The sequence below is a fragment of the Colletotrichum abscissum genome (genome assembly GCF_030869225.1).
Source record: "Colletotrichum abscissum strain IMI 504890 chromosome Unknown Scaffold_30.1, whole genome shotgun sequence".
NCBI lineage: Eukaryota > Fungi > Ascomycota > Sordariomycetes > Glomerellales > Glomerellaceae > Colletotrichum > Colletotrichum abscissum.
In genome coordinates, this window is record NW_026850210.1 from 213250 (window position 1) to 234358 (window position 21109).

Below are 21109 nucleotides of genomic sequence, written 5' to 3' on the forward strand. Positions count from 1 at the left end.
CGAGCCTAGGTCTTTCCCACGGCCGGGGGTAGGTATCATGTCGGGGAGTGTTTACCTGGACAAGGGTGGTCACGGGATTTCAAATCGAGAGGAAGATCGCGGATTTACTGCCGTTCAGGGTGGCGTTTTGGTCGGCTGTAGGCGTTTGACTATTGCAACGGCCTGTCGCTGTTGTATGTGGTTGGCAGACCGGTACCCTTGCTTCTCGATGCCGGCGTACTAATCCCACCTCCTTGGGCCCTGGCTCGGGAGGTAACCGGACTCATGCAGAAAGACTCTTCGCCTGTCCCTCCTCAACGAGGTGAGCTTCGACAGATGGACGACCACGTCAAGGTCTTGGGCTGGATCTGGTTCCATCTGCGCTACACAGAGAATTATAGCGCAGGTATATTCAGGGTATGAGTCTTTCTAAGGTACTGGGGTATGCGGCTGTAAGGCCTGGATGGTGCATGCCGTGATCTAGATCCTCGGCTGTGGAGAGTGGGGGTTGCGAAAGAACACCTCGTACCCTAGCTTGCCACGTCATTTTGGATGCTTTCCCTACTAGACTCTTGCGAGATGAAAGCGGATGGAGACCAGAAAGCGAGGAGAAACACGGTTAACAATGGGGGCAACATCATGAGATGAGAGAAGGGTGGCACAGCAAGATGTCCACGTGGGAGATAACGAAAGCGGCATTGCCAACTCGACTCTTCTCGGACTCAGAGACCTCGTGAATATCGGCCCACGACCCTCTCTTCCCCGGTGCCATGACAGGGCTGATATGGCAGTCAGCGGTTCCTTTCTCAGCATGCTGCATACCGGCAATATGGTACTGGCCCCGGACCACGTCTGGTCATCCAGCCATCCCCACTCAGCTTGGACCAACTCTGTCTAGAAGGAAGCGTGCAGGAGAGGCTCGCAGGACTCAGGATGCGTGGGGCTTCAAGTGCTGGATAGATCTGTCGTTGAGTGGTGTCCATGCATGTCATCCTGGATTCATGCAGGTGTGTAGGTAAGCAAAACACCCTCTATCGAAACGGCCGAAGCGTACGTTAAAACGGGAATAGACCCCATTTCTAAATGAGGGGTAAGTGACAACTTACTAAATCAGGATGGAATTTCGACTCCTGGAATCAAATTGAGATGACTCTCATTTTGCGGTTTGATATGTTGAGTCGGGAGCTAAACCAAATAACATCAATGATGTTGACCCTGCGTAAGTATTGAGAAAACAGGATCCGTTATCATTGCGCCAGTGTTGCCGGGTGAAAACTGGGCAACAGTCTGCTTGTGTCTATATGCAGAAGAAAATATCTTGGTTCTTGCTGAAGAGATTCAAAATGATTGCACTGAAGGTCATCGGTGAGTAGACGGGAACCCCTCCTTCTGTCTTCATGGAGGTGTTCATGTACAGCTAGCTCACCGGTCGTGTGTCTACGCTCTGCAGAATATATGAGCTGTCAAGCATGCGGGTTCTTGAACTCGCACGTATGCTTGCATAGGTAGTCTACACAGCCTGCATATACATGCATGGCCAGCATCTCATGAAATGGAGAAGAAGAAGAAATGACGACTTGCATGCCTTACGGACGCACCGTTGGTCCCCTGTTCTCGCACGTTTCCTCAAACTTTGAATTTCTGCCCGTCTTCAAACGCTATTCTCTCTCATGGGCCATCAAACCGGACTGTCTATCCGGCTGTCAGTAGTGACATTCTGCAGAACATGCTTTGATGGCGTACGATGCAGTCTGCATACATTGCGTGACTGGCAAGGGAGACGATTGACATGGGTATTGGACATGTTGCTGCGGGACGTCCCAGCCCAGGCGCACTAGTCTCAACTGAGGAAGACGATGAAAAAGGGGGACACCTGGAGCCAAGATCTGCGTGACACTTGTTCGCACCATACTCGCAGGAACGGCTGGTCTTCTCAACCTGGTAAGAGATAGCCTGCCCAGAGAGAAACCTCCGCCGCATGGGTTTTGAGACCTGTCATAAGTCGGGGCCCGTTGGGGCGACGTCGTACTCACGGGTCGACGCAGAAAATCCCTGGGATCATGTCTCAAAATTTCAATGACCCAGGGGACGTCTATAGATATGCCTATAGGGAAGATTAGACACTGATGGTTGGCGGGAAGCTGCCGTTCCAGTGAGCTGGGCGAGAGACGCAATCCTCCTATAGTAGAATTTACTAATTAATGTGCAGAAGATTTCGTCAACTCAGATGGTCCCGATCCAAATCGAGATTAGATCATTGCCGTCTCCAACGCAGATGAGGGAAACCGACTGGAATTGTGGACTCTTCGGGATCATGCAGAGGGGGGAAAGGGCCGCGTCTGCCGGTGTCGGATGACTTGAGCCTGTCTCCCCTAGCGAGATGCGCCTACCGAGCTGGAACAACTCCTACGGCAAGGGAAACCAAACAGGATGTTGTCAAATAGGTATTGGTTGAAGTTGATAAAAAAGCAAAACTTCGAATCAGTAGCTGTGGATCATCGTTCAACGTCGAACGCCCAACGCCGCAAACGTCTGGGCGGAGCCGCTTCCTGTTTTCCCACGCTTTTTTCTTCTAGTAATCTTCGGATCGATCCGAAAGAAAGGGTATATGGTGTGTTTTTGATCGACTGATGGCGTTGCATCACTGGTTTGAAATTTCCACGCTTCGCGTTGCTAATCTAAATTTGGTGTTTATGAAAAGATCTAGGTTCCGTGATGTCTACTTTTGTGACTGGCTCTCTTTAGAGAGTATTGCTCCTCGAAACGACTCAGTCCAAGAACAAACTTGCAGAATACTTGGATCCGGTGGCAATTGAGCTTTCCACCGTTGCCGGTGGTGACAGATACCCCTATTCAGCCCGGTCGAGGCCCGTTTGGTAGGTACGCAATGGAGGCTACAAACACCACCCTGACGAGCCGTCGAACACAGCTTTCACAGTGGAAATATTTCTGTCACAAAGCAGGTGACAGACTTCTGGACGCTTTGAGACTTTTCATCTCCTCTTCTTCAATTTCTCTCACATACAAGGAAACTCACTCGAAGAAAAGTTGAGGCTGTTTGTGAAATCGCCGTGTGTCTTGTGTTGTGGACTGAACATTCAAAGTTGCTATTTACACCGCAATTCCAAGTCATAATTATCTACAATGGACAAAGGTTATTAAAACCTTCCAGATCTCTTCACTGTACATGTACAGCTTGGTTTTCTTAAACCATCGCAGGGACATTGATCTCCTTGATAGTCCAAACCTTTCCATTCTGGCTGCTCGAGAGACCAGAATATGTGGCCTTCTGAGCGGTGGCAACTGTCTTCCCAAAACCATTATCGGGGCCTGCAAGAGTGATGACGGTATCTATATACTTTTGTGACGCAATAGTAGGACTGCAGTTGGCGTTGCATTCGGTTCCAGTCCCGTAGCCTCTCATAAACGGGCCAGACTTGTGCTCAAACGAGCTGAGCTTTGCACCGGTGTCGGCATCGGTGACGGTCTGGCGCCAGGTATCGTTATCCGAGAGGAGTTCATATTCGATCTTGACTTTCTGGGTGCCCGATACGGCAGAAGCGTCGCCGCTGAGTTGCCCAAAGGATCCGAAAAGTGAGGCCCGGACGCACCACTGTCCCTTCTTGGCGCCACACCAAGAGTTGTCCGGCCAAGATTCTAGGGTCGTTTGAACGAGATCACCGGTGCCATTCGACATACCTGGCCACAGAGCCAGCACTCCGTTTTGTGTGGGAGGTGCGGTGCCAGGGATAATTGTTGTCGCGGCCTTGATGATGGTTGAGGTTGTTGGGCCAAGGGATACGGAGCCGCCCCAAGTATCGACTGCGGCCGAAGTGCCAATGATTGCCGCGATTATCGCTGCCTTGAAAGTTCCAGAGACCATCATGGGTATCTTGGGTTTGAGCTTCGACGACATCTGATAATGATGGGCTTGATCGATAGAGGTGCCACTTTGACCATGTCTCAGAAAACATTGCAGGTATTTATGTCTTTTTGCAAACTGGAGCGAATGAGCGAGATAACATCCTCGCACTTAATCATATTCCAATTAATCAACTCCATCGTGAATGCGGTAGTGTTCGCCTGCCCCGTGAAGTGCTCTGTATCGTGGATTCATGTAGGAGACAATTCTCCACGACGGAGATATTTGCTTGATGCAGTTCGACATTGGATTCGACTTGCTCAACCTTTTCGTGTCCACCAATGAGAATAGTCCAATTATCCAGGTTAACCCTACCAAAGGTCCTTTCCAGTGTCACAACTGGCTGCATTTCTACCAAAGCTTGCCGACTTGATCTTAGTGTCATCTGAAGTTCATTAAGCCAGATCCCTTTTGGGGAAGCCCCTGCCTCTTGGGACTAAAGACCAGTCGCCCCAGTATAAGCGGAACCAATCGTCCATACCCAACTCAGTGCATGGGTATATTATCGCCCTTGGGATCACGAGGCTTCTACTCGGGGAAAGACTAAACAAGCAACTCAAGTGCCGGCTTAGCCGCCTCTTCACCCGACGAAGAATCGCAGTAACACTAGCCCATGAAAAGTTGGGTGAAACGACAAAACATGGCGGGGGACCCGATGGCCATTGCATCTTTTCACTTGAGTCAAGCCTCGGAAAATGTAAATGAGGTGATCCTAGTCGCGAAAGACGACGCCTCGGTTTCAACTTCGGCTATTTCGGTCTCGTTCTCCGTGGGAGCTTCTTGAATCCTGCTTGGTCTCGATGCGACCTAATGCATGCCTGACTGCCGGCGGACCGTGGAATACAGCGGCACTTGCATGTCTCAGCAATTTGAGAAGATCGTGAGCTAAACAAACCCTATCCGAGTCTGATGCGAGGAACCATTAGTTTTGCTGTGAAATAAGTGTAATTGTAAGTACTTACCCAGTGAAAGAACTGGATAATACATGCGCATGCGCCGCCTGGGCCGCCATCTTTCTTGATCACTTTAGAAGCTGTCGCAGAGACAGGCACAAATATGTTTGAGGTCCATTTGTCAAATTGCTACGGTAGTTCAGGCTTCTTAGAAGCGAGAATAGTACCAGATTCAAATTTCACGTAAGATCAAGGTCGCGGATCACAAAGCACCTTACCAGAAGACTCTTTGCTACGTACCTTGCCAAACCCCACAAGTCTCGGCACGGCTATCAGTGAAATACCTGTAATCATCGCGGATGAGTGTTAGGAGTAGCTGCGAAAAGCCCGCGATTACCAATATCTCTACCTTGAGGTTTCTGCAACTACCGAGTCGCTCGTGATGACACTTATGAAGTCAATCAGTCGACAAAAATCAGGACAAAGTCTCGTCTGAATGGAAGATTTTGAGACACGTCTGAATCAATGCCGCTCATGTTGCCGTACAACCCCTCAATTTTGAAGCGCGACTTCGCATTTCTGTCTGTAGCATGTTCCATGACACACGGCAGATGGAGCAGCTCTCATGAGGCCGATGCAAATTTTTAGTCAGGATAGGCTGACCAAAGTATCGGCAATATTCCTGGACGATCTCACTTGAAGAGTCGTGCAATCAAATATCACGTTGTTTCCAAATCCCTGTGTCGTGGTCCATCCCACGATCGAGCAAGGCATCACGTTAGAGTGGATGCATCTACTAATGTCTGCGCTTGCGATGAAGCTTACTTGCACGTGAGCGATAGTACACAGAAACTAGGCACCGTTACTAATACCATGCTGATTGTCTTGGTGCCGAACGATCATTATTGCCGGAAAGTACTCCGTAAAACCTCAAGCGCCAACGCGTGGGGCCCCAGAATAATGCGACCCAACCAAACCTTTGGAACGGTCCGTCATGATTATCAATCTGGGGTCGTAAGGCTGTCCTTGTTGCCTATTGCTAAATCTTTTTGATCACCATACTCTAGACTGCCCCCGTTCTCTGTCCGATTACTGCGGAAGGGGGAGCAGAGTTTCTAACTGGCTGTTCGTACAATGTGGTGTGACGATGCCAAAACGCTATGTTTCTAGAGTTCAGAAGAAGGTTTAGATTTGTTTAGTGAAACAAAAACGTTAAAAAAAGGCCCGCGGCGCGGACTGGCCAGCGGAACTCCAGCAAGCGGGCATCGAAACGCTCCTTAAAGTGTAAATCTTGTTGAAAGTCCTAAAGGTCTTGTTTCTCTTGTTCCTGTTGGCTGCAACTTCCACAAATTGCATCGAACGAGCGACAGGGTTCCAACCAACTTGGTTCCCGCAACCCGGGAATGAAGCTGTCTTGCCCCGAAGGATCAGCCCCAGCATTGCACAGAGCGTATGGATGGTGCAGCTCTTTCAACTTATGTGCCGCACTCCCACGACTCTTCCGATTATGGTGCCGAAGTCCCGACTTGCGAGCACCGATAGCAAAGAAATCCTAAGATAAGCTACCGTCGCAAAAGCATAAGCGGCATAGTTCAGACATTGGTGACGACTTAATGGGAAACGGTGATCTTGGCATTCTGTCAACGGTACACCCGATCGAAGCCACGCCCACCTGCTGGTCCTGGTTCGTCGCATCACGATGATTCTACATGGTCCTAGTGGGCGTTTAGATAAGATGGCGGTGGAACCTTTGCTTGTTTGACGTTCCATTGCATCTCCAAAGTCCCAAAACCCCTGGAGTCCATGATAAAAATGTTCAGCTAGACATCCACTCTCGCCAACCAATATCGGCCATCACCAATTCTCGTCAATCGGCCCCCATCTCAGTCGTCAGCAAATTCGATAGTACAGCTCCTTGCTGACATACTCCACACGTCAACTCCGCAATGCACAGGGTACGATGACCCTTGTGAGCCACTCCCAGCAGCAGCAATTGCCACTATCCGAACTGCTTTCTCCATACTCCTACCCACAGGCTGAACCGACATCCAGGCATGTGGTTCCTAGGGGATGTGATCCAGGTCTGCAGCCGTTTGACGTTTACCTGCATCAATCGAGCTGTTCTGTGAGTGCGGAGCTGCCGCCGTACCCTGTTGCCGTGGTAGGATCCCTCGATCCATGTACTTCGCAGGGACTGATCCGTTCCAGCCAATACCGCACGAAATTTCAACAACATTGCTTGCAGTTGTACCGTCGACAATCGATGGTACAACTTCTTCCTGGGGCTCTGTTCCTACGCATGACGAACCGGCTCAAGGTGATTGGTCTTTTCTGCTCCAATACCCACACAGAGACCGATCAGGACCTTTTTCCGTGATGGCGCATAGTTCTCGGTGCAGCCAACAGAGGTTGGGCAGAACCCAGCTTTGCCTATTTAGCCCGACGAAATCAAATCGGGAAATGCCTCATACTATACCTTGCTGTCTGCAGAGTGTACACAAGAGTGGAAACGGTAATGCCGTGCCCCCATTCTGGAGAAGAGATACGACGTTGTGACTGATACATAAACAGCTGTATTGCCGGTCGTTGGGAAGTTCGGCTTCAAGCGATCAAGCTCAAAGTCAGAATCAACTCCAGAGGTTGTCTTCATCATGACGTGGTTCGCTGCACTCTCGGTGTCCGGCGCCCTAGACGATCTTGTCGTCAAGGCGGTTTATCTAGGGCTCTTCTACCTTATCGTCAAGTACACATACCGGATGTTTTTGTCTCCTATCGCTAGTTTTCCCGGGCCGAGAATTGCTGGTATCACCAAACTTTACGAAGCTTATCATGTTCTGCTGAAGAACGACTGGCTGGAGAATCTTGTCTCGCTTCACGAGAAATATGGTAATTTGTGCACCTGTTGCTCGCTTTGTGGACTTAACATTAACTCGAATCGTCATTACAGGACCGGTTGTTAGAATCGGGCCTAACGAGCTTCACTTTGTCGACAACAAGTTCAACCTCGACCACCACCGGCGGCCCGACCTCTTCAAGTGCAACAATTACTATGGTCTTCTCAACAAACTCCTTGGCGGATTGGCCAGCCCTACGAAGCATGCGCAGAGGGCAGCAGTCATGCGGCCAATATTCTCTGGCCAGACTTTGGCCGAATACTCCAAGACGTTGGATAAGCACATCGAGTCACTTCACTCCCGCCTTGCTGATGCTGCTTCGGATAAGGGAGTTATTAACTTGACGCATTACCTTTGGGCTTACACCAACGATGTCATGATCTCGTATCTCACCGAGGAAAACTATGGATTTCAGAAGGTCTACGATTTGCAAGCCACTCATGATGCGACACGAGCCTTCAGCGCCATCGACCTCGCCACCGTACTGAGGTGTATGCCACCGGTCAAGACTATGTTTGATTACGTTCCAGCTCTTCGATCATTTTCACCTTTGGGGTGGCTTGATAACGTAAGCTCATTGAATCGACTATCCCCGAATACTACATCAAATTCGCTGACCTCTTTGTGATTAGTTGATTAGTTCTCACGTCAGACCTATGGTTAAGTCTTGGGACGACGAGAATAGTCATCAAAGTGTGTTGGCTCGAATCTTCAACGAGATAGGGAACGAGACACAGACTGTGCACGAGTCATCACAAGCTATTTTTATTGGAAACGAGTCTCTTCTCAGCAACTTGACCTTTGTCCTTCATCATCTTATCCAAAACCCGGAATGCATCAAGAAAATTCGATCCGAACTGGATACTTTGGATATTGGCACATATGGGCACCGAATTTGGAGGGATCCAAAGACCGCTCAACTCAGGTATCTGGTAAGTGGCTTGTTGATGTTGACCTACACTAGATAGAACTTGTCGCTGACGCCCCCAGGATGCTGTATGCAGAGAGTCGTCCCGCTTGAGCTCACCCAGTTGGCATCGACAACCCCGACAGAGTGACACTCCGGTGGAATACCAAGGAGCCATAATACCCCCAATGGTAAGAGGGAGGATTTTAGTCACTTTCACTCTGACTGTATCTGACACGTTGTAGACGAGTATGAGCTTTACCTTACATTTGCTCGAGCGCGATGCCACCCTCTTCCCAGACCCGAATACTTTCAAGCCTGAAAGATGGCTCGGTTTCAACCAAGAGTCGAAGACAACCAAGGGACATTCCGTTTCATTTGGTACTGGTACGAGAACATGCTTAGGGCAACAGTAGGTTTAGTCCGACCGTCTCAAGAGTTTCCTCCTACTAACACACATGCTTCACAAGTATTGCTCATAGAGTTCTACGCAAAACAGTTGCTTTTCTCATTTACAACTTCAACATTTCATTGTGGGACGAGAAGATGGATAGGGCAGATGGATTTCGGTATTTAAACACATACCCCAAGAAAGGTCACGAAGGCTACATGAAGGTCCAGATGACTCCGCGTTTTGGATCGATTGCATAGCGACTCAGCGACTGATTTCTTCATTTGACAAACATTCCCCCCCGAGAATCCCAGATCATCAAGTTTTCCTTCACAGCTATGTCACTTCAACTGGGTTATTCACCTTAGAATGCTTTGAGAACGAGGTTGAGGTGTAGAGCAAGAGGTAGTATTGAATGATACCCAACAATATCAAGAACTTCTTTATCCAACCTCGACATTACAAACATAAACAGAAAACCCACAAGCTACAAAGACCATAAGAACCCGAGATGCGTGAAAGGACCGAGCCTAGCCCGCGATTGTGTTCGCTGGCAGAGGCTGGTTCGCCGCCACGAAGGGCAGGGGCGGCCACTCGCCCGGGTCAAAGGTATCCTCAAACTTGTGGACGCCTGACTGTACCACAAGTCCATGACGTTGTTGGCATGTCTCCGCGGCAAAGGACCTTGGTAATCCTGAAGGTAGAAACACCACTGCGGAGCAGTTTGGCGGCACTTCTAGCCACATGTTGAACTTCGTGCCTTCCAGCACCCATTTGCAAACCACTTTTCCATAAGGACCGTCAAAAGTGACAGTAGCGTTCGTCAAGTTCCCACCTGGAACAGGTTCCACACGAATCACTCTCCAACCCGGCTCTTGGGGTGAGATGCCGCCGACAGATCCGTGAAGCCAGTCTGCTACTGCGCCAAGGGCGTAATGGTTGAAGCTGGTCATCTGTCCTGGGTTGATTCGCCCGTCTGGTAGCATGCTGTCCCATCGCTCCCATATCGTTGTTGCCCCCTTGGATACGACAGGGTACAGCCAGCTAGGACAAGTTTTCTCTAGAAGCATACGATATGCCAGTTGTGGGCGTCCGATCTTTGTGAGCGCATGCGATATCACTGGCGTACCCGCAAAGCCCGTACTGATGTGGAAGCGCGCAGTCCGTACCAGCTTCTCAAGAGCCTTTGCCGCAGTCTGGCGTTGTAATGTGTCGTTGGGATACAGGCCAAACTGAAATGCAAGGGACAGCCCAGTCTGAGAACTCGACATCAGGTTACCTTCGGGCGTAATGTAACGCCTCTGGAATAGTTGTTTCAGCTTCTCGCCATCACTAGCATACTTGGCAGCCAAATCAAGCTTTCCGATCGCCGCACAGAGGCGCGAGAAGACCACGGTCGTGTGTACCAGGTAAGCATTCGCGACAAGGATACCGTCAGTACGACCGTTTCCAGGATCATCGGGAGGTGCACTTGGATCAAGCCAGTCGGCGAGCTGCCACTTGTCCGGGTTCCAAAGACCGTCGCAAGCACGATCAACTCCTTCGTCAAGCCACGTTTGCATGCTGACAAACTGCTTCTCAAGCAGTCCCTTGTCAGAGCTGTATTGATATAACGCGTCTGGCGCGAGAACAGTCACGTCGTCCCATACAGCCTGAGCAATGTGTGGCCAGTTAGGAGAAATGGCCAGAGGAACAACCAAAGGAGGAATTCCTCCCTTGCCTTCTTCCAGTTGTTCAGCCGCCACATCCTCAAGCCAGTTCCCTAGGATCCCCAATGTATCGTATAGAAATGTTGCCGTAGGACAAAATACCTGCAAGTCTCCGGTCCATCCCAGTCTTTCGTCGCGTTGAGGGCAGTCCGTTGGAATCGACAGGAAGTTACCCCGCATAGACCAGACCACGTTCTTGTGAAGTTGGTTGACGTAGGGGTTCGAACATTCAAAGAAACCTCTGCGCCTCATATCCGTGTGCATCACGAGAGCTTGGATGTCGTCTTCGGATGGGCCACTGCCAGGCCAACCATCGACTTGGACATATCTGAAGCCGTGAAAGGTGAACTTGGGCGACCAGTTGAGAAGAGGCTCCCCTGATCCAATGATAGTATCGCAACACTTCGCATCTCTCAGAGGTCTGGTGCCTAGTTCGTCGTTTTCCATCACTTCGGCGTGGCGGAAAGTGATCTCTGCTCCCTCCTGGGGGCGGACTGACTTGACGAGGAGCTTACCGACAAGATTCTGGCCAAAGTCTAGAATTGTCTTTCCAGTCTTGCTCAGAAAGACCTTGACGCAAGGCTTCGTCTCAATGACTCGTACTGGCGGCGCGTCTGGTGCTACCATTGTTGCTTGAGGCCATAGGAGAGGTCTTGTGGCTGATGTCGTCTGAGTCACTTCTGGGGACTTCCAATCCCCCTCCTCTTTCCGCATATCGTACACTTCTCCATCGTAGATCTCACTTCTGACAAGCGCGCTGGGAGTACAAGACCAAGATTCATCTGACAGAAGGCTCCATGGCGTACCAGACCCTCGGCCAACTTCTAGTTGCGCAAATAGCCCGAGAGTGTCGCCATATCGAAATCGAATGCCGCCCTTGAAACCGAGACGTCCGGCGTACCACCCCTCCGCAACCTCGACGCAGATCGTATTCTTGCCCCCTGGGATCAAGAGCCTTTCCACGTCAAGGATGCGATAGACGAGACGATGCTTGTAGCTGGTCCAACCCGGAGCCATGCACTCGTCTGTGACTGGCTTCCCGTTGATCCAGGCTTCGAAGACACCCAAGGATGTGATGTACAATCGAGCTGAAGAGGATCTGAGATCGAGCTCCTGGGGTAAGATGAAGTCCTTGCGGAAGCGAATAGGTCTCAAAGGGCCATAAGGTCCAATTTGCTCTGCCGCGGTGATGAAGTTGGCTCTGAAGTCGTCTTTCTTCAGCAGCGCAGCTTCCACAGTTGCTGGTTCAGACCACGCGCTTGGCTCTTCTTTGGCGTAGGACTCTTCGACCAGGCTCTTCCCATACACCCGCACTCGAACTATCGCAGCTTCGCGAGAAGATAGGTCTCTTGCTGGCCATGGCACAAGCACAGATTGGTCGCTGACCTCGGGGAAGCTCTGGGGCTTCTCGTCAGAAGCAAATTTGATCTCAATCTCGTAAGAAGTCTGGACCCAGCCAGCGATGGTCTCTTCGGTGCTTTCGAATCGCCATGAGATCCTTGGCCTTGATGTTGCTACACCGAGGCCACTGTGGTGGTGGTCAAAGACAGGCTTCGTGATTGCTGGGCAAGACATGGTTTGTTGTGTGCAACTAGGCTCTGGCATTCATCAACCCATGCATTTCAATGAATCTGGATTTCGAGAGGTGAAATAGACTCAACAAAACCATTGCGGTCTAATGGCCCCCGTGCTTGGCAGGTTCCGGCTCAAAGAGGCACCGATTCGGTCTCGATTTGGCACGAGGTCATGATCATCGCCGCGCGGTAAACTGCCGGTATCCCAGGGGCGGGAATGTACGTATCGGCAACGGCAGCGGTTCCGACGCAGCCAAGTCTTTCATCGACCACTCACGAGACGTTCATGATGTGGGATTTCGAGGCTTATGCGGAGACTCCACGCCCCCGCATGCTCTAGCTCCCCAGTCGTTTGAGCCAGCTCAGGGAATCTGCCGAAATGAGTCGGGGCAATCATGGTTACTAGACGAGTTCGTCATGACTGCTGCGTTCTGGCCTCCTGTTTGGCAGCATCTTTAAGGCGTAAAGCCGAGTTTATCGGTGTACCTTTGCACCGAATATGTGGCAAGGTAGATAGCCATTTTGATATAGAAGATAATCATGCCCCGGATTTCAACTTGCATAATGGAACCACAGTTCCCCAGATTTGTCTTGACCCCACACATCCCTACTGTCAGTATTTTCGTGACTTTGGTATGGGTTTCCTCATCGTCGCTGTGGCGCTTGTCGCCGCTCAGGGTGGTTTCATCTATGGGTTTGACTCTGGTTCGCTTCCAACTTCTTGGGTCCAGCTGCTCAGGCAATACTGACTCAATTTAGGAATTATCGCCACGACCTTTGGCCATGACAGTTTCAAGCTCAAGATGTATGGACCGTCTATGGTCAACACTAGCTATCAAGGTAATATTATCCACTCAACCCGGGAACATTCCATTTGGCATGGGGGCGCCGCTGACTCTTTGTCTTCACAGGCGCCATCGTATCGGTCTATAATGCTGGTCAAGCCATCGGAGGAATGACAGTAGGCTACCTTGCCGACAAGCTTAGTCGAAAGTACACGATTCTTCTTGCTTCGATCTTGAGTTAGTTCTCCCCGCTCGTGGCAAAGCATATACCATGGATGCGTTCCTGATGTTTTAACAGCGGTCATTGGCTCTATACTCCAATGTGCCGCCGTCCAAGTTGGCATGATGATAGCAGGCCGTCTTGTGGCTGGCATCGGCTGTGGTCAACTACTCTCGGTTGTTCCCATCTACCTTGCCGAGGTTGCGCCTCCAGCGCGTCGTGGCTTCCTTGTCGGACTTCAGGGAATGATGATAGCCATAGGCTTTGGCGTTTCTAATTGGGTATGTGCATGTATACATCCTATTTCTCTCTCATACACTGACCGTCTTCGAGGTTGGCTACGCAGGTGCATTTGCCATGGGAGACGGCCAATGGCGGATTCCACTGGCAATGCAGCTTCCCATTCCTGTTCTTCTCTCTGTGATGGTCTTCTACGTACCGTTCTCGCCCCGTTGGCTTATACTGCGCGATCGATACGAAGAAGCGAGAACCGTCCTGGCGAACCTACATGGGGCTGCGGACAACGATGATCTGGTTGGACGCGAACTCATACAAATCCGTGAGCAAATTCTCCTGGAGAGGTCTCAGGGCAACATGGACTGGATGACGGCCTTGCGCGCACTGTTTTCCAGAAAGTACGTCCGCCGTACACTCACTGCCGCATTCATCGTCACCATGGGACAGCTCAGCGGCTCCTCGGTCATACAGAACTTTCAGAACATCTTCTACGCCACTGTCGGGTTCACTGGTAGAACGGCGCTGCTCATCAGTGGTGCCTACGGCATGATGGGAATTCTGGGTCAGGTCATCTACCTCTTCGTCGTCGCAGACCGCTGGCCACGAACACGTACTCTATGGAGCGGTTCTCTGGTGTTGAGTGCCATGATTGCATTATGCATGGCTCTCAGCGCAGTCTATGGTAACAAGAATAACGACAATGAGGCAGGAGCAAGGGCGGCCATCAGCGCCATCTTCATCTACTCCATGTGTTACGCCATTTTTTTCAATGCCATGATCTGGGTTGTTCCATCGGAGCTGTTCCCTTTCTTCCTAAGAACGAAGGGTCTGGCATTTGCCGTTGCTGCCAAGTCTGTCACAGCAATCGTACTCTCGCAAGTCACCCCGCTGGCTATCGCCTCCGTTAGCTGGAGGTACTACTCACTTTTCATCGCAACAAACCTAGCGGCCGCTGTCTTCTACTTCTTCTTCCTGCCAGAGACTGTGAGTCATATCATCAAGTAGCACGCGATCTCTTGCTAATCTTTGGCAGTCCGGGAAATCCTTAGAGGAAATTGCGGAGCTATTCGGAGATGACCTAGCAACAAACCGCCTGGGCGAGCTGGACGTGGACGCGAAGAATGGAATCGGACCAGAGGCGGAGCTTCATGAATTCGCCGAGAGGCGATCTCAGGTTTGAAAAGTTCAGACGACAAGTACATCGTAGTGTTGCGGACGCCTCTTCACACCTTGTGAGAGCACAAAACCGTGTCTAGCACATGAAGTATCCCGTAAACTAAGTGTATGCAGTAGGTAGCTCATCAGAGCCATCTACTAAGCCTTGGCCTTGCAATTTTAAGAAGTCGAGCCCACCTGCAGTCACTAGTACTGCTCCCTATGTGATACCAATGATTAAGGCAGGCGACTGCAGAACTCACTGCCTCATAGACTTGGCTACTGAGGTTGATTGAGAAAACAGAAAAGAGTCATTAATAAGACAGAACGTTAATCCTTAGATCTGGGTAAAACAGGAAGCTGTTACTCAACTTCAATCTCTTAACTCCTTCAAGTTGCTAACCGCTGGAACATCGACCGAGAAGACCGTTGATTCGGTGACAAGTCCGATACTCCCCGCGATCTCATTGCCGCGAACCATCGAGTTCATCGCTGCGGGGCCGTAGATCATGCGGGGTGTAAGCGTTGCCACCCGGGCTTCTTCCCGGTGAGGAGGTGCATCCCCGGAGAGAGTTCGGAGAAAGGTCAAGTTGAAGGAAAGCCCATGATGCTTATGTCACCATTGAAGATCAGTACTACTTAGTGTTAGGGTAGGAACATGTGGATAGCATAAAGTTTAGGATATCTGCTGAATGGGCGCGTTTGAATCACTTCAAGACGTAGACGAATCGTTGGAGAAATTTCCTGTTCCAGACATCGTACAGCATACACATTTAAAATCGCACTATGGCGTCTAAAGCGGATCACATCCTCATAACCGGGGCCGCCGGTTTCATTGGCCAGGAGCTCATCACCGCCCTCCTTCTCTCATCGCCTTCCATTCATCTCACAACAACAGACATAACAACCCCTCCCATTCCGCCACAAGCTCTCTCTCACGCATCTCGTGTGACATCACTTCAAACAGACCTCACTTCATCGGAGGCAGTCGCTTCTCTTCTTACGAGTCACTCGCGTTTCGACGCAATCTACCTTCTCCATGGCATCATGTCTGGAGGCGCGGAAGCGAACCTGGAACTAAGCCTTGCCGTAAACCTCGACAGCCACCGCGTAATCCTCGATGCCTTGCGCCAAGAAGCATCTCCGCATCGTGGATCTGTTGTGGTATTCCCCAGCTCATTGGCAGTCTACGGTCCTGCGGCACCGGGCCAGATCAACACCGAGACAACTTGCCCGATTCCCCAGTCTTCGTACGGCGCCCAGAAGCTGATAATCGAGACGCTTCTGGGAGATTACTCACGCCGTGGGCTGCTAGATGGACGAATTGTGCGGTTACCTACCATCATCGTCCGTCCGGGCGCCCCAAGCGCGGCGGCTTCCTCCTTTGCTTCGGGCATTGTGAGGGAGTCGCTCAAAGGTGAGGGAAACATCTTACCAGTGAGGCCGGAACTACCTATGTGGGTGTGCTCTCCGAAGACGGTGGTCAAGAATCTGGTGGATGTCAAGGGCATTCCTCATGAGAAGTTTGGGATTTCTAGAGTTCTCAACTTGCCCGGCGTTACTGTCACCGTGGCGGACATCCTAAATGCGCTAGAGGTTGTCGGAGGTACAGAGGCTAGGAAACTGGTGCGCGAAGAGAGAAGCCCGCAGATTGAGGCGATCGTCGGTAGTTGGCCGGCTTATTTCGATGTTTCGAAGTCCCTTGGCCTCGGCCTTTCTCAGGATGAGGACCTGATAACCACAGTCAAGGACTTTGCAGATAGCCTTCGGGCTGGTGTTTAGATAGCTTCCTTCCCGATGAGTGGATGTTCAATCTGATGGCATTTTCTGCACATAGTGCATTTCTGAGAAGATGAGCATGGAATCGAGAAGTTGCTTTGACATAGACAAGAGAAACATAGAAGAAAATAGATCAAATATACATGCCGCGGTATTTTCGGTGTCGGCTCTTAACCCTCATCGCCCAATTCCAAACAGTTCGCCAAAGACAGTTGTCCACCTCAACCTTTTAGTCTTCAACATCTCAACCCACTCAGGCAGCAAATCATGCAAGTGATGAAGATTCGCCTTGCGCCAGTACCCCGCCTTCTGGTTTCTACACGACAGAGACGTACTTTCCCAAGCACTGGTGTATAAGTAAACAATCCACATGACGTCTAAAGAGGTCATGCCAAACTTCTCGGCCTCATGGCCAAGATTACCAAGCACTCGCTCGAAGAAATCGTCCCAAAAGGAGGCATCTGGCTCGGGATCATCGTCTCCAACGGTGTCATGTCTCAGTCTCATGACTTTGGGTTCGATGCCTTCTTTGAGCTCTTGGATGGAGTAATCAAACACGTCGACCAACTTTTTGGCTACACAATCGAAGGGCTCTAACTTTCTATAGTATTCACCCCATGAGAGATTGAGATTGAAGTCTTTGGGTTGAAGATAGTAGAGAGCCGCAGAGTGTTCAGGTGGGATGAGGCCCGGGATATCGTCAAACGTGAGGCCTGGGATGCGCAAGTAGTTCTGCGGCGCATGAAGCCGCTTCAAACTATTCATTGACCCGGTATCTGGCGGGGTAGATTCATCCGATGACGGTTTTGAGGTCATTGCTTAGGACTGAAGTGACTCTGATATGCTAGTTTGTTGATGTTCTTGAAGCAGGCGTGATGCTCATTTCCAAACTGATGATGATTGAGTTTTCGAGTGATGATTTCCTTGCCCATTTGTATTAATTTTGATAACTGAGTTGAAACTCAAATTTTATGTGTCGTTTCCATAGCTCACTATTCAATGACAAAGCCATAAATACTCCCTTGGGTTTCCAAAATGGAGATGGGACAAGCTGGATTCTGAACTATGTGGTGAACTCGACAAAGCACCATCCCCTTTGAAGAATTGGTTCTTACAAAAATCTGGGTAAGATTGAAAAGATACTCCATTCGGAACAAAATCATTGTACCGCCGTAGCGCCGGGAATGGACTGTGATAAGCTGTCTGATGGCTGCGAACACCACTTCAGTTTAAGCCCAGCCTACTTTCACCACCAACCCAACTTAGATCCCTGCTTGCAGCTTGCTCCTCCAATCCTCAACCCCCTTAAGAACGGGCCTAGGGCTTCCATCATACCCAGTCTTTCGCATCCACTCAGCCAGGCTCCGAATCCGACCAGGATGAATTCGATCCAACAACTCCAAGTCCCTCTTATTGACGATGCCCTCTCCCCAGAACCGCCACCACGCCCCAAAGTTCTGTCTCCAGGTCATATCCGACTCGTCCCGAGCAACCTCCGGGCCGACGGAAAAGTTTACATAGGCACCCGGGTACGGCTCCGCGAGCGGCGCATACTCCTCAAACGGCACGCTCTTGTGGATACCCTTCTTTCCTGTCACCTCAGTGAAGATTCTCGCAATGTCAGCGAAGCTGACTTCGTCGGTCGTCACTTCCAGGTTCAGACCCGCGGACTCATTGAGGTTGTCAAAGAGCCAGAGACTGTAGATGCCGACGTCTTCGAGAGCGATAAGCGGGATTTTGCCATCCTCTGTAATATTATTAAGTTGGTGCTCAAGACATCGTGGTAATGATGTGACTTTGGGATTGTTACGTACTGGCAGGGTTAACCCAGAGAAAAGAACCATCCGGTTGCTCTGTCGGCGGAAACATTCCATCCAAGAGCATGTCCATGTAGGGACCTGTCGTGAGAACGGAGCTCTTCATGCCGTCCTGGCCTTGGGCCAAGATGAAATCCGTGACTCTTCCTTTAGAATCGTTGTGACCCCAATGGTACTTCTCGTTCCCTGTTCAAGCCAATCAGCAACGCAATTCAACAGCTCGAATGAGAAAAAAGAAGCCCTCAAGTGTTGCTTACATCCCGACTTCTTTAGCGCATAATCGGTGCCAGCCCAGACGTAATGCTGAACCCCTTCGTGCCTGGCAATCTCATACGCGCGGATACCATAGAAGAGCTCACTCTTCTGGCCCAGCGTGAAGCCGTCCGTGTTCACCCATGCGCCGTAGACACCCTTGAACGCCCGGTGGAGATCCTGCTGGCTGTCTTGTTTACCCTGGATAAGGGTGACGTTGGGCAGAGCGGCAAGCTCCTTTGCGCGGGCGTTGTCGACATTACGGGTGAGGACCCTGACGCTGTATCGCCTGGTTTCGGCAAGAGCTGTGAATGATGTTAGAGTGACGTGCGGATTTGGTTCTGTCGAGAACGATGAAGTTACCCTTGACGACTGGTCTTCCCTGGGCACCGGTGCCGCCGATGACGAGGATTTGTTTCAACTCGGACATGGTTTAGAATAGATGATTGCTTTGAATGATTGTTTTGATGATCGTGTTTGGTAATAATGTCAATCAACTCAATGATGGTGACACTCATTATTCCTTATATACATCCATCTTGAACAAAATGGCCTTGGCTTGCGGTCGATGCCTCCCTTCTACAAGCCCCAAAGATCAGACTGTCATGATGATGAAGTTAATGATTAACAAGCCAAGTCCAAGATTTACAATCTTTTGGAGATGACTAATTATTATCAGTTTCCATGTCCTGAAGTCGCCGTCTCTTGTGTAATAACAAGCCTTGATGGCTATTCTTGAGAAGACGTGGCAGGACTGACATAATTCCCCCGGTGTCGTCTTTGTCATGGTCTTTGGATCGCAGCCCACTCGGGAGCAGAATTATGTGCACATGTCAAGCGCAGATGTATTGTACGCTTCAGCTTCCAATTTATTGATTAATGATCAAAGGCAGGTTTCGACCTCTATTATGACATAAGTTGGCGAGAAACGCGGGATGAGTAATCATTCAAGACCAAGACTCGATGACCGCTGGCCATGGCTTCGGATCTCTGAGTTGGTTGATTTAGATCTCGGGGTGGGAACAATCAAAGTATTCAACCAAAGAAAGGTTTCCATTATCACATACTGCTCGTGGGATTGCTGCTGCTCTTGAATCTAGATTAGCGGACTTCCCCAGCTTGTTGCGTACAACCTGGCCTCGATATCTACGATGTTATCTTTACCCAGATAGGATACGCACCGTCAACATCGTCTTGAGGCATACGCCACTCATTGAAAGATAGAACATCTGTCTTATATGAATAGCTTAGAGGGTCAATCGTTATAAGGCACCTTAACGAGGTTGGACGAGGGAGTAAAAGGATTAAGTCTCGACATACGGCTTTCAAATAACGTACCTTCAAATAACGTACCTGATGTTTCTTCTACTCACCTACGCAGTTCAGCAACATGGCCCTAAAGGTACGGAACTCATACAACCGACGCACATCGATGCGACCTCAATCTATCCATACGGTAAACCTGACCTCTCTACCACTCCATCGCGTCTTGGCAGATCAAAGATCACTGCGCCTACGCAAACAAGTGCAAGGAGTAATAAAGAGCAATGGGACAATGAATGATGTACAGAGGCGCAGCCGAGTGACGTATCCTCCTCTCAATGCTGACCTTGCATCTCTAGCTACTGCTGCCTAAAGACTCTAAAGCAAATACTGCTGCCTATCACTACCTTTTCGCGGGCCGACTCATTGGCAGACTCTCAAGACGCGGGCTATGCGATATCATGTCTCGGAAATTCGGGTATTGGGAGGGTTCTGTGGTGGTCCCCAGAGCGAAAGCGAAGTCAGGAACCCTACTGACGGTGTAGCTAGCTAGCTAGATAGAGAACTTTGGCAGCACGTCGCGAGCAAGAGCAAAGAAATGGCTTCAGCTTTGGGCCTTCAGACGATGTAGTTCACGGCCATCTTGGCATAACCACAGGTACTCTCCGAATCATTCTCCTCAAGACTCCAAAGACATAACGTTCTCATAATTCAGAATTTGGCACAAGGGACTGCCAAGAAACAACTCTCATATCCTCATCTCGATGACTCTACCATAAAGGCCCGAATCCATCACCTCAAAGACCGGATCCCGGCCCCGTCGGTCACCGCTTCTCGCAGCTCCAGCAGGCAAACAGGCCATACGCCGCACGGATATCTCGGCTTGGCAAATGAAGTCGGGCAGCGGGTACAGCCCTTTTGCTCCCAGGATCAGCCGGGCGCCAAAGAAGTCCTGCAGGGTCAGCGAACAATGTCCCGAAGTGGCCTACACTCATTCAAAAAAGCCAATGACATGGTGTACACGTTATACAGACAGTTGATCCTTTGCACGTACAATCGAATCGGATCTCCCTAGATCCACCGGATACGAACAAGCGACATGTCGCGGGAGCTTAAAAAATGGACATTTCATCAATGCGGGTGTGGCGGAGCTTCGGAGAATAGACAAACAAACAGGATAGATTTTCATTATAAGTGCTAGTTCGGCACACACGGGATTGACCCAGGGGCATAGTGTGCAAAGATATAAAAGGAGGCCATTATTCCTTTCCCAACGCCTCTGCGATGCTTTAAATGGACGACTCGTTTAAAGAGATCTTGATTCCATGTCTT

General features: G+C 50.2%; 7 protein-coding genes across 7 annotated transcripts; 3 read left to right on the forward strand and 4 right to left on the reverse strand.

The window, feature by feature from the left end:
- Positions 1–3184: 3184 nt before the first annotated feature.
- CABS01_11177 (uncharacterized protein) lies at positions 3185–3895 on the reverse strand (the record flags this gene model as incomplete). The annotated part of the gene is made up of 1 exon (XM_060544532.1): positions 3185–3895. One exon carries the CDS (start codon positions 3893–3895, stop codon positions 3185–3187), a length of 711 nt encoding a protein of 236 aa, XP_060397780.1.
- Positions 3896–7445: 3550 nt separating this feature from the next.
- Positions 7446–9246, forward strand: CABS01_11178 (cytochrome P450; the record flags this gene model as incomplete). Its single annotated transcript, XM_060544533.1, has 6 exons — positions 7446–7680; positions 7742–8256; positions 8321–8620; positions 8679–8786; positions 8841–9007; positions 9066–9246. 6 exons carry the CDS (start codon positions 7446–7448, stop codon positions 9244–9246), a joined length of 1506 nt encoding a protein of 501 aa, XP_060397781.1.
- Positions 9247–9516: 270 nt separating this feature from the next.
- Positions 9517–12270, reverse strand: CABS01_11179 (uncharacterized protein; the record flags this gene model as incomplete). The annotated part of the gene is made up of 1 exon (XM_060544534.1): positions 9517–12270. The coding sequence occupies one exon, from the start codon at positions 12268–12270 to the stop codon at positions 9517–9519; it is 2754 nt and encodes a 917-aa protein (XP_060397782.1).
- Positions 12271–12904: 634 nt separating this feature from the next.
- CABS01_11180 (uncharacterized protein) lies at positions 12905–14691 on the forward strand (the record flags this gene model as incomplete). The annotated part of the gene is made up of 6 exons (XM_060544535.1): positions 12905–12974; positions 13029–13109; positions 13181–13291; positions 13353–13555; positions 13608–14495; positions 14545–14691. 6 exons carry the CDS (start codon positions 12905–12907, stop codon positions 14689–14691), a joined length of 1500 nt encoding a protein of 499 aa, XP_060397783.1.
- Positions 14692–15452: 761 nt separating this feature from the next.
- On the forward strand, positions 15453–16448 carry CABS01_11181 (NAD-dependent epimerase/dehydratase; the record flags this gene model as incomplete). Its single annotated transcript, XM_060544536.1, has 1 exon — positions 15453–16448. One exon carries the CDS (start codon positions 15453–15455, stop codon positions 16446–16448), a length of 996 nt encoding a protein of 331 aa, XP_060397784.1.
- Positions 16449–16622: 174 nt separating this feature from the next.
- On the reverse strand, positions 16623–17261 carry CABS01_11182 (uncharacterized protein; the record flags this gene model as incomplete). The annotated part of the gene is made up of 1 exon (XM_060544537.1): positions 16623–17261. One exon carries the CDS (start codon positions 17259–17261, stop codon positions 16623–16625), a length of 639 nt encoding a protein of 212 aa, XP_060397785.1.
- Positions 17262–17707: 446 nt separating this feature from the next.
- Positions 17708–18944, reverse strand: CABS01_11183 (NmrA family protein; the record flags this gene model as incomplete). Its single annotated transcript, XM_060544538.1, has 4 exons — positions 17708–18192; positions 18260–18448; positions 18520–18819; positions 18878–18944. 4 exons carry the CDS (start codon positions 18942–18944, stop codon positions 17708–17710), a joined length of 1041 nt encoding a protein of 346 aa, XP_060397786.1.
- Positions 18945–21109: the final 2165 nt, after the last annotated feature.